This window comes from Salvia splendens, chromosome 14 (assembly GCF_004379255.2).
Source record: "Salvia splendens isolate huo1 chromosome 14, SspV2, whole genome shotgun sequence".
Taxonomy (NCBI): Eukaryota; Viridiplantae; Streptophyta; class Magnoliopsida; order Lamiales; family Lamiaceae; genus Salvia; species Salvia splendens.
This window is the reverse complement of record NC_056045.1, coordinates 27,680,395-27,693,417: the sequence shown is the minus strand read 5'-3', so window position 1 is coordinate 27,693,417 and position 13,023 is coordinate 27,680,395. Positions and strand designations below refer to the sequence as shown.

The 13,023-nt window shown below is 41.6% G+C and overlaps 1 protein-coding gene across 1 annotated transcript; it reads left to right on the top strand.

The window, feature by feature from the left end:
• Window positions 1-1,647: 1,647 nt before the first annotated feature.
• LOC121764964 (probable ADP-ribosylation factor GTPase-activating protein AGD15) lies at window positions 1,648-12,729 on the top strand. Its single transcript, XM_042160998.1, has 9 exons — window positions 1,648-1,859; window positions 2,478-2,536; window positions 2,608-2,698; window positions 2,777-2,831; window positions 2,996-3,086; window positions 3,188-3,377; window positions 3,458-3,632; window positions 3,708-3,768; window positions 12,572-12,729. Coding segments are annotated over exons 1-8 (714 nt in total). The 5' UTR covers window positions 1,648-1,808; the 3' UTR covers window positions 3,710-3,768; window positions 12,572-12,729.
• Window positions 12,730-13,023: the final 294 nt, after the last annotated feature.

Genomic DNA, 13,023 nt, shown 5'->3' with positions numbered 1-13,023 from the left:
TTATTAAGGGCACCAAAATTAGTTTGTATTATGTTCATAAAATGTATTATTTTATTAATAATATTTCAATCATTTTTCTATATATTTTTTTAGCTATTAATTTTATATTAAAACTCGGATGATGTTAAGATTTTTTTCATTGACTAGCGTAGTGAGTATATTATTTACTTTAACTTTCCTCTTTTCTATATTCTTAGCTTATAATTATTTAAAATTTTGGTTATTTACATTTATCTAAAAGAGTTACTGTACTAATATATGTTTTGTGTATAAGTTCCACTGTCACATTGATGTTTTGAATGTATATAACTTATAGGTTAGGACCGAAAATTTATTACCCGAAAAATTCACAATCCGAATAACCCGTATCCAAATAGCCCGACAACCCGAGTGGATTAGCCCGAATCTGAGCGGATTAGCCCAATTGACATTCCTACATATAAGTTTGACTGTCATATTTGGTTCTAAAAATGAAACTATAAGTTCCACCGTCACATTGATGTTTTGAATGCATATAAGTTTGACTCTCATATTTGGTTCTAAAAATGAAACTATTGATACGAAATGATATTCACTTCGTTCCATTATATGTGAGAGATTTCTTTTGGGCATAAGTTTTTAGGTAGTAGTTAAATAAAAAGAGAATAAAGTATGAATGAGAAAAAAAATAAAGAGAAAAAGTAGGAGAGAAGATAAAGGAAGAGAAAAATAGAGTGTTGTTTTTTATTATAAAAGAAATGTGTCACTTTGAGCATCCACAACCTCGGCCTGGATTCAGGTCTCAAGTCCCCTCCACGTCATCATTTCCCTAAATTTTAGTCCCAGACCACAGCTCCTCTAACCCTGCAGGCCCCATCCAGACATCAACTATTAAATTGCATTATTCACAACTCCAACCCGTTTTACTTGTAAAAATTAAAAATATTGAGCAATTATAACACGAGAAATTCATTTTTAATTCAAAAATAATAAATTAAGAATAAACTAGAAATTAAAAAAATTGATCAAAATAAGAAAATAAAAAATAAGAGCACCACTTTCAAATTTCCAACATATAATTATAATTTATACTATAAATTATAAAAAAAATAACTCTTTTCCGTCGCCCCTCTCCTTCTCCTTCTCCTTCTCCCTCTCCCTCTTCTTCCTCTTCCAAACTAAAAAAATTAGAAATTTAGGCCTGGGTCCGGCCCGAAGGGCCTCCAACGCCAGGCCAGGCCGCAACGGGGAGCGTCCCCGGGCCTCAACTCCTCGCCATCCTCCATTACCTTTTTTCACGCAGTAAAGTTTATTACAAAATATTATTAATCACGACAAATACTAGTAGGAGTATTACTTTTGCTAGGGATATATTGTGATTTTTATACATAAAAATTCAAAAATCATTCCAGACCATCCAATTAATAAGTTGTCTAGTTTCAATCACAAAAGAAGAAAATATTTATGGCGAAAGTGAGATTGTTTGTCATGTCATAAAACATGTGTGATTGCCGTATTTGGACAGAGGCCGAAGTTTATGGAAAACTAAACCTAGATAGGATCTTGGCAATTGGCATCATCGAAATCTGTTAACCCATTCAGCCTTTGTTTTATTATATCTTCTGAAAATTCATTTGCAGAATTTAGACAGAGATTGAGAGACATTACTAATCGTCTCTCTTTCTCTATTTCAATCATTGTTGATTTGATTCTCCGTTTTTCACCCTTTTTTTCTTTCTTTTATCCCTTTTGCAATTGTGTTTGATTTTGGTTTGTGTTTGTGTTTGTGTTTGTGAGTGAAAACGTTGCTGACTTATAGATAGAGAGCCATGAATGAGAAGGCATCTGTTTCCAAAAGGCTCAATGCCAAACATGCAAAGGTGACAATCCCTTGTTATAATTTTGTCCCTCTTTTAGTAGTATTTTTTTTGGATAATTTGTTTTTTTAAGTATTCCATCAAATTCCAATTTTCTATCTAATTGTATGTTTCCTCCTTTGCATCACTGATCACCCTATTTAATCTCATTGCCTCTTATGTAATTGGAATTTCTGTTATGTAATAAGGCAGGAAGAACTCAAACAGCTTCATGTCCATTTGCACTATGAGGGTGTTTAATTGATCCAAACTAAATTTTCTGACTTTAATATTATCTCATTTTTAACAATTAGCAAGTTTGTAAATCTAGTTGCTTTGATTCGTAGACTGTACAAACTTTGGTTTTCTTAGCGAGGACGCGAGAACCGATTGCACTGAACGAATTAACTATATGCATTGGCATTTTGATAATATTAAGGTGCATTATTGTTAATGTAGTTTTCTCATTGTGCAACAACACATGTCTAGGAAACATACTTTATACGTTAAATGCAGTGTGTTCGCGATAAAAAAGTTCGACAAATTTGTACTCCGGTCCCTAGTCCTAGTTCTCGTTAATGGCTCGCTTGTGCTGATCTTGGCAGAGGTTAAACCTAACATTGTTTTTGGGGCGATTGGCAGATACTATTAGATCTTCTTAAACAACCGGGAAACAAGGAATGTGCAGATTGTCGGAACAAGTATGTTCCCACATCCTACCATAATGAGTAGAGGTTTGAACGAAACAGATAACAACAAGCGTTTATTGCAGGGGTCCACGGTGGGCAAGCATCAACCTCGGGATATTCATATGTATGCAATGCTCTGGAATACACCGCAGTCTTGGAGTGCACATCTCCAAGGTTTTGCCTATCCACACTCATTAAACTCATCGCTATGTGTGCTTTTGTCTTGTGTTTACTCGTGTTTGTTGCAAATAGGTAAGATCTACGACGTTGGACACATGGCTCCCCGACCAGGTTGCCTTCATGCAGGGTAAGCCAGATACGCGTCTGTGCAGATAAATGAAACGAATGAAAGTTTGTCGAACACTCTGTGAACGAAACAGGACATGTGATTGACATAAACAAGTAGTAATTTAGCTCTGTAGTTTGTGTCTCTGTTGATTGATTGATTGATTGAGCGTCGTTGTTGTGCAGCGATGGGGAACGAGAAGTCCAACAGCTACTGGGAAGCGGATTTACCAGCACAGTTCTATAGAAGTCCAATTGAAACCTTCATTAAGGCCAAGTGATTATTCGGCCTTAAACACTGCACTGAACGTATAAAGTTATCTGATAAGAAAAACAGTTTTGGTTAAGTCGAGTTAACGAGTTAAGTGTTTGTTGCAGGTACGTGAACCGAAGATGGGCTCCAACGACCCCACAGCCAATACCCGAAATCTATGAAGAGGACAACTCTTTAACCACCTTGACAAGAAAGGAGATTCCAAAGAGAGCAAGAAGATACTCTCTGGATGAAGAGTTTTTCATGAAGGGAATCCCGAAAATTGAAGCTCAAACATCGCAGCATTGTCGCGCGGTAAGCTGAACTATCGCACGCCTGCTAGTGCCTGATTTTAGCTTATCTGTGTGTCTAACTAGCTACATTCATCTAAGCAGGAATCTTTTGATTTTATGGAATCCTTTGAAGAATCTTCATCTCCGGTCAGTTTTGAGGCATGTCTGTCTATTAAAAATGTGGATGCCGGTACAGATCTCTTTAGCCTGCTCTACGTGTCGGAAGAAACACAAGATCGTACCGTTGTTCCTCCATCGCGTTGGGCTACTTTTGAGTGTAAGAAATTTCTCAGCAAATGCTCTCTTGATGATATGAAATCTATATGTTTTTCTTGATGAGTGTCGGTTTTAGGAGGCGATGCGTTGACTGGATGAGGAAAAATATGCGAAGCAACGGATGTCGCGCACATAAGGTACTTTTGTGACAACTTAATCTTCTTCATCGGTTATCTTAAGATATTTACTGAGAAAACATGTAAAGAAAGACCTAAAACTGATTGAGACATCCTAAAGTCTGGTTATCATTTCGGACATTTCTTCACAACTTCAAATTAAAAATTAAAAAGACAATTAGGATAGTGTTTGGTGATCTAGATTAGAAAGAATCATATTCAAGAAATATAGGTGACTTAAACAAACACATCATCTTGTTCAAAGTCATTAGTGAAAGTATTGTTGAATGATCGTTTTCAATTGAATTGGTAATCGCTTTATCATGTATTATAAAATATTAAAATAAGACAAAGATAAGGATTAATTGGTTCCCAAAAGTGATGGATTGAATTTTTGCCATTTCAAATGGGAGCACACATACATAGCTTAGAACTTTGAATAATACTTGACAATTGACATATTAGCTGGAATTGTACATCCTTAATTTCTACCTATTATTATTTTGAATAGCATACCTTATTTTTACATTTGAACTTGAACAATTTGATATCATTAGCCATGAGTGGACATAAAATACTTGGAGAGTTAAAATAAAAATATCCAGCTATGAAAAGTGCTAAAAATACATATAAGGTTTTAAAAAATCGGTAAAAATTAGGTTAGAGGTGTCGATGTCCCCTAGTATCGTCAGTGTTCGCTATTTGATGGAGTACGTACTAAACAAGCCCAACAGCAGTAAAGCCCATCAGCCTAAAGCCCAAGAAAGAGTATCAGTTCGGCATGACTAAAGAGAATCAGTCCGGCATGACTAAAGAGTTCAGTTCGGCACAACCAAAGAGTTCGGCCCCAGCCTACAGCTCGGTAAAAGCCAACCAATCAAACTCTGCTCTCAGGTCGGCATCAAGCTCTACTCTCAGATCGGCAAAAGCTGCTCGGCAATAATTCAGCAGTTCGGTCTCAGTATTCGACCGAACTAGGAGATAGTGGACTCATGCAGGATTTCCACCTCCACTACACCCACGATCTATTTAGTGGTGTCAAGCAGTCATTAACTCATGCAGGATAGTGGACCCATGCAAGATCGCCACGATCTCCACGACATCCACTACCTAGTAAATGGCTGCAAGCCACGACCTTAGTTCAATGTATAAATAGAACTTAGATCAGATAGAAAAAGTTCTGTTAAGCTCTCTAGAGATAAAATACCATATAGCAAGTCTGTGTTGTAAGCTGTAATCCCAGATCAAGCAATACAACTCTGCCCTATTTTCTTCCCGTGGACGTAGATTTACCTCAGTAAATCGAACCACGTAAATTCATTGTGTTGTGATCTGCATTTTCCTGCATTCATCAACACCAAAAATTCGCGGATTCATCACTGGCGCCGTCTGTGGGAAACAGAGAACCAAATTTGTGATAAAGCGAATTTTTGACCCTTTTTCCACCCCAAAAAAATGCATACCAGATCACACACTACCCGTAATACCGTTCGTGATAACCGTGAGGAAGCTAGTCCAGCTCGCAGGTCTGAAAAACGGCCTCGGGAGACATCTACCTCCAGTTCTCACGAAGAAGGAACAAGCCACTCCAGGAGAGATCGCACCGAGTCTTCCCAACAGCCCGATTTAAATGAAGCTGTCAAGCTGTTCTTGGCCGAGAAGCAGGAGGAGTTCTTAACCTTCCTGCAGAAGAGCCAACAGCCGGAGAAGACAACGGCGGATTCTCCCTCCTCATCCAGACATGAAAGTCACTACCGCAGTAGTGACGTGTCTTCCAGGAGAAAGAATCCTCAACCCCGACATGTTCCTGTTCCTCCTCGGTACCGGAACCACAGGAGAACTCCATCTCCTCCGTACCGAAGAGATGTCGGGTTCACCATGTACGGAGCATTAAAGACTCCGTTCTCGGACGATATCACCCGAACTCCTTTGCCGCGGAACTACCGGACACCGTCAATAACTTATGACGGGCTAGTGGATCCTCATGACTTCTTGGGACGCTATCAATATAATATGGCGAACCAGGGTCTCAATGAGGTCCATATGTGCAAGCTGTTCCCCGAGCTGCTCATCGGGAACGCCAGAAGGTGGTTCGACAGCCTTCCCCAAGGCAGCATTAGATCTTACCGAGATCTAATGGACGCTTTCCACAGGAGGTTCTTTCAGAAAGCGGAAGCCCGGATCACTTCGGCTCAGCTGCTTTCTATACGTCAAGGTCGCGACGAAAAGATCAGCGACTTCTTGACGAGATTCCACAAGGAATGCCTACAAGTAGATGATCTCAACGATCTGCTTGTCATTTCGGCATTCCAAAATGGAATCCTGCCCGGAGCTCTCTACAGAAAGCTCGTGGAGTGCGGTCCGCAAACAGCTCAAGAAATGTGGGACATTGCGGACCAGTTTTCCCGTGCGGATGAGGCAGACCGTCGAAAACGGTCTTTAGACAGCTCATCCCGAGAAGAGAAAAAGAAGCCCGATCAAAGCGGCCAGGTGCTTCCTCGCCGAACTCCTTTTGAAAGAATTCAAAGGGCACCGGTACAAGGCAGATTGGGGCCACGTCTCAATCCTGAGAAGCCGCCCGCTCAGTTCGTACCATTAAACAAGTCAAGAGCGGAAATTTTCGAACTACATTCCGATATGTTCGAAAAACCAAAGCGGATGACGAAATCAGCTGCGCGGCGACCTCAGGATCAATATTGCTCCTTCCATCAAACCCACGGTCACGATACCGAGGAGTGCCGAAATTTGGCTGCAGGTATTGATGTTCTTGTGAAAACAGGAACGTTAAAAAAATACCAAAGCAAGCAGCCGAAAAAGAACAAAAGGCAGAGAGGTGCGAACTGCAATCCTCAGGATCCGAAAAGGCATGAGGATCCCGAAGACGACGACGAGCCGCAATATGATGGAGTAATCCAGACTATTGATGCTCTCCCTGCCGGGAAGACTAAGTCGTCCCTAAAAGCAGAACGCAGAGGTTCCAATCAAGAGGAGCCAACACATAAAAGGCTGAAGAAAGACGAAGTGATTACATTTTCAGATGCCGATCCCGTCCCAGCCATCTCTCCTCATCAAGACGCTATTGTCATTCAAGCCGGAGTGGCAAACAAACTGATCCACAGAGTATTTGTGGATACAGGAGCGTCAGTCAGCATTCTTTTTAAAGAATGTTTCGATAAAATGGAAGTGGATCCAGCTCGGCTCAGTCCGGCTCCACTTCCTCTGAAAAGTTTCGCCCAGGAGGACACCCGCCCTGAAGGTATTATCAGCCTTCCGATCACGGTGGGAAAAGCGCCTACAAGCTCCAATACGATGATCGAGTTCTTTGTGGTGAAAGCTCGATCCCCGTACAACATCATCCTGGGGAGAGACTGGCTCAACACAGTTCGGGCCGTTTGCTCTACTTATCACCTCACCATCAAGATCCCCACTAAAGGTGGGATAGCGGTCATCCGAGGTGATCAAAAGAGAGCAAAAGAATGTCTGCAGATTGCGCTTAAAAGTGCCGAGCAATCAGTTCGGCACCATCAAGCATAGCAATCACAGCAACCGGAGTCAGAGGCAAGCGAGATGACCGAAGTCACTTCAGAGCCGAACTCAATGACCGTTCAGTTATACGAAGATGATCCATCCAGAACGGTCAAGATCGGCTTCGCAGGAACGCCTCTACTCCGGGAAAAGACCATTCAGCTCCTCAAGGAGTACAAAGATGTCTTTGCATGGTCTCCGTTGGACATGACCGGAGTGCCCCCCGAGGTAATCACTCATCGGTTAAATATTGATCCTTCAATCCGGCCAGTAAAACAGAAGCAAAGACTCTTTGCGGCAGAAAGAAGCCAAGTCATCCATGACGAAGTCCGCCAATTACTAAAAGCGGATGTACTATTCGAGGTGAAATATCCTTCTTGGGTGGCCAATCCTGTGATGATCAAGAAAAAAGAAGGAGGATGGCGGATGTGCATAGATTTTACCGATCTAAACAAGCACTGTCCTAAAGATTGCTATCCCCTTCCGAATATAGATAAAAAAGTAGAAGCTTTGATCGGCTTCGAAATTTTCTGTTTTCTTGATTTATACAAAGGATATCACCAAGTGTTGATGGATGAGAGTGACGCTCCGAAAACAGCTTTCATTACCGATTTCGGCATTTTCGCTTATAAAAAGATGCCATTCGGTTTAAAGAATGCCGGAGCCACTTATCAAAGGATGGTAGACAAGCTTTTTCGGCACCTAATCGGAAAACAGGTTGAAGTGTATGTCGACGACATAGTTGTCAAAAGCAAAAGCACTTCGGAGTACGAAGACAACCTCAAATCCACTCTCAACGTGCTCCGAAAAGCCAACCTCAAACTCAACCCCCAAAAATGTACCTTTTTGGTAGATTCGGGAAAGTTTCTGGGTTGTTGGGTTTCAAAGGACGGACTCAAGGCAAACCCCTCAAAAGTTCAAGTCGTTCAGAACATGGCAATGCCGAAGTCCATACATGACGTGCAAAGGCTAACCGGATGTCTAGCCGCACTGAATCGATTCCTTTCCCAAGCAGCCGAAAAGCAACTGCCGTTCTTCAAGGTGTTGAAAAAGGCACCAAAGTTCGAGTGGGGAGCCGAGCAAAAAAAGGCCTTTGACGAGCTCAAAAGTTATCTAGCCGAGCTTCCTATTCTCTCTGCTCCAACCGAAGCCGAAGTAATTTTCTTATACTTAGCGGCATCCGATCAAACCATTAGCGCGGTGCTTGTACGAGAAGAAGGCCTAAAGCAGTTTCCCATCTACTTTACAAGCCGAGCATTAAGAGGTCCAGAAACAAGGTATCAACCTCTGGAGAAAATTGCTCTGGCGTTAGTAAATGCAGCAAGGAGACTGCGGCCATACTTCTATGCTCACAAGGTATGCGTCTTAACCGATCTGCCTCTTCGGCAAGTTTTGACCAAGCCAGAAGCATCAGGCAGAATCGCCAAATGGGCCATAGAGCTGGGAGAACACTCAATCGAGTACCTACCTCGAAAAGCCATCAAGGGACAAGCCTTGGCAGATTTTCTTGCAGAGGCTAAGTTCGATCAAGCAATCCCTGTCATTGCCGAACAGAAAAATTCTGCCAATGCCGAACTAGCACAGCCCTTGGAATCCGAAGAAGAGCCGCCGGACTGCTGGAGCGGATTCGTAGATGGAGCTTCAAACAAGATGGGAAGTGGAGCTGGTATTTTACTTGTCGCTCCCGACGGACACGAGGTAACCTACTCACTTCGGTTCCTATTCCCCACTACTAATAATGAAGCCGAGTACGAAGCCCTCCTGGCCGGACTCCAGTTAGCGCAAAGTCTGCTCGTCAAATCTCTCAAAGTCCATTGTGATTCACAAGTCATAGTAAATCACATGTTGGGTACAAGTGAAGCTCGTGACGAGAGAATGAAGAAGTATTTGGACAAAGCGCAAAGCATCAGCCGAAGTTTCTCCTATTTTCGGATAATCCGCATTCCCAGAGCGGAAAATAGCCGAGCAGATACCTTAAGTAAGTTGGCCTCAGATCCGAGCTCAAAGGCGGAAGAATTAATGCATCGAAGCATTGATGAAGCCGAGGTACATTCAGTATCCAGCTCGCCGAACTGGATGACGCCGATCTTGCAGTATCTGGATCAAGGACAATTGCCCGAGGATAAGAGAGAAGCTCGGAAGATCACGTGCCGAGCACTTCGGTACGAACTTCATGAAGGAGTCCTCTTTAGAAAGTCTTACCTCCAGCCGTTATTGCGGTGCGTAGGACCAGAAGAGACGGACTACATCCTCAGAGAAGTTCATGAAGGATCGTGCGGCAGCCACATCGGAGCTAGAGCTTTAGCTAAAAAAGTTCTAAGATGGGGGTATTATTGGCCAACCTTGGTACAAGAAGCAGTGCAGCTCGTCAAGACATGCCCGAAGTGCCAAATCCATGCAAATATCCCAAGGATGCCGCAGACCGATCTATCCACTATGCAAAGCCCTTGGCCTTTTATGCAATGGGGTATAGACATAGTAGGACCACTACCACAAGCTCCTCGGCAAATGAAATTCCTTATCGTTGCCGTGGACTACTTCACGAAGTGGGTGGAAGCTGAACCATTAGCTACGATAACGAGCTCGAAGGCATTGGATTTCGTCTGGAAGAACATAGTGTGCCGATTTGGCATACCCCACATCCTCATCTCGGATAACGGGACTCAGTTCACCGACAAGACGTTCAAGAATTGGTGCCAAGAGCTGAATATTCAACAGCGATTCACTTCGGTCTCTCATCCACAAGCAAACGGACAAACGGAGGTAACAAATCGTATCCTGGTGAAAGGGTTAAAAGCTCGGTTAGAACAAGCCAAAGGACAATGGGTAGAAAATCTCCCTCAAGTCCTATGGTCCTACCGAACTACACCCACAACCTCCAACGGTGAAACTCCGTACAGTCTTGTGTACGGCACTGAAGCCGTGATTCCGGTGGAGATCGGCATACCCAGTCCCCGAACTCTAAATTTCTCAGCAGAAATGAATGACGACGGACTGAGAGCCGAGCTAGATCTTGCCGAAGAAAGAAGAGAATTGGCATGCATAAAAGCAGCCAAGTACAAAGAGCAAGTAGCCCGGTATTACAACCAAAGGGTGAAGAAGCTGCAATTTCAAGTGGGAGATCTCGTCTTGAGAAACAACGAAGTAAGCCGAGCAGAAAAGCTGGGCAAGCTCGAACCCACATGGGAAGGTCCATATCGGGTGTCAGAAGTCCTCGGCAAAGGGTCTTACAAATTGGCTCACATGTCAGGAGAACAGGTACCCCGAACATGGCACATTTCCAACCTCAAAAAGTTCCATTTGTAAGAGACAGTCCGGTCAGTCAGTCTTGAGTCCTGTTCGGTCAATGTGCTTTATTTGGTTTGCTTGGTCTTTGTTTCTCTATGTGCTTTTTATTTGTCTTTATGCGTTTTGTCTGTCTATGTGCGTGTCGTCTCTTACAAATGTTACTGAGGTATCTTGTTCTTCGAAGGCTGATCCCCTTCTTAGAACATATACAAGCTAAAAGATTGTGAGTCAAAGCTTCTAAAGAGGATACAAGACCACAATTCAGCTTAAACAAGCAGTTCGTCTGAAACGAACTGCAATAAGCCAACGATTGTGAAGTCCAAGCTTCTAAAGAGGATACAAGACCACAATTCGGCTTAAAAATCAAGCACTTCGTCTGAAACGAACTGCAACAAAAGTCCGATTCACGCGATAAAACTTGCCTGAATTAGGACAAGGGAAAGTCCGATCCACGCGATAAAACTCGCCGAATTAGGACAAGGGAAAGTCCGATCCCCAAATTAGGACAACGGAAAGTCCGATCCGAGCGATAAAACTCGCCAAATTAGGACACAAACTAAGTCCGGTCAAAGAAGAGTTCACTTCATCAGACCGAGGACAAACATCAACTTACCCCGTACCTTTATCCAGAATGCCGAAGTGATTCACTTCGCTTTCCGGGGGGGGTAGTGATGGAGTACGTACTAAACAAGCCCAACAGCAGTAAAGCCCATCAGCCTAAAGCCCAAGAAAGAGTATCAGTTCGGCATGACTAAAGAGAATCAGTCCGGCATGACTAAAGAGTTCAGTTCGGCACAACCAAAGAGTTCGGCCCCAGCCTACAGCTCGGTAAAAGCCAACCAATCAAACTCTGCTCTCAGGTCGGCATCAAGCTCTACTCTCAGATCGGCAAAAGCTGCTCGGCAATAATTCAGCAGTTCGGTCTCAGTATTCGACCGAACTAGGAGATAGTGGACTCATGCAGGATTTCCACCTCCACTACACCCACGATCTATTTAGTGGTGTCAAGCAGTCATTAACTCATGCAGGATAGTGGACCCATGCAAGATCGCCACGATCTCCACGACATCCACTACCTAGTAAATGGCTGCATGCCACGATCTTGGTTCAAGGTATAAATAGAACCTAGATCAGATAGATAGGGTTAAGTTCTGTTAAGCTCTCTAGAGATAAAATACCATATAGCAAGTCTGTGTTGTAAGCTGTAATCCCAGATCAAGCAATACAACTCTGCCCTATTTTCTTCCCGTGGACGTAGATTTACCTCAGTAAATCGAACCACGTAAATTCATTGTGTTGTGATCTGCATTTTCCTGCATTCATCAACACCAAAAATTCGCGGATTCATCACTATTGCCTACAGTGTTCCTTAGAAAAGTTTTATTGATGATTCTGGTTGTGTTGTTTGTGGGAGTTAATTGTAAGTAATATGTAGTGCTATCATCATAACAACTTCATCAGCCATGAGTGGACGCATAGAAATCTTTTTTTGGACAGTTAAAATTGAAAATATTGAGCTAAAATAATGTATTGTTAGTGGAGAATGAGTCGCGCCTCATTAGAGAGAAAAGACTTTCCAAAATTCGAAAATGCATATTCTTGTGGGACAAACTAAAAAGGAAATGGTGCATATTCTTGAGGAACGGAGATAGTATATTTATATTAATGTGAGAGAGAAGTTTTAAAAAAAATGAAATGTGAGAACTTTTATGGGACAAACTAAAAAGGGAAATGTGACATTTATTACTAGAGAATATTTTATTTTGATTCATATCTCTTGCTTTTTTTTTTGGTATTTGTATTTGATTAACATGATTCAAAATTGAAACTCTGTATAAACAACTAAAACAACAGTCCTTTTCATAGAACAATATCATGTGCATGAGGAATTATTGTTCAAATTTCCTTAACTTTAATGGCTATCTTATTTGTCATTTTTAACAGAATTTTTTTAATACTTTATCATTATCAATGGCTAACCTTATCTTTTCCAACGATTCGTATCTTGCAGACACTTGGAAGTGACAAAATCAGAACATTGATTCAATTTTTTTATTGAGATAAGATATGGCCAATCATCATTTTTAATAGCATAAATGTCACCTTTTTCCTCCTTTTGTTGCATTATTTTGGCAGATACGATTATATAATTCAATATTCAAAAGTCAAGCCTTGACTCGTAAAGAGGTTTAGTTGGATATAAAAAGACAAATGTAGTAAAAATTTACCTAATTAATTAGGTTCAAATTAATGTTAAAGGGATAAGAGTTACAAGATTATGACAATTTTACATGATATCGATTTAACCTTACATCTTATAGTCTTATACCATGATTAGTCTTTTCTATGGCTTTATAACCTTAAATGTATATTTATATCAATAGTTGAAATAATACTGAGGATGATAAAAACATCTAATGATGGGAAATGTGAACACATATTATTGGTCTTATGCAAGCCATT

Excerpts from the sequence above, each read along its gene's own strand:
- LOC121764964 (XM_042160998.1), top strand. The coding sequence starts at position 1,809 with ATGAATGAGAAGGCATCTGTTTCCAAAAGGCTCAATGCCAAACATGCA. Across the intron at positions 2,537-2,607 it reads TGTGCAGATTGTCGGAACAA|GGGTCCACGGTGGGCAAGCA; the intron begins GTATGTTCCCAC and ends CGTTTATTGCAG. Across the intron at positions 3,378-3,457 it reads CATCGCAGCATTGTCGCGCG|GAATCTTTTGATTTTATGGA; the intron begins GTAAGCTGAACT and ends TCATCTAAGCAG.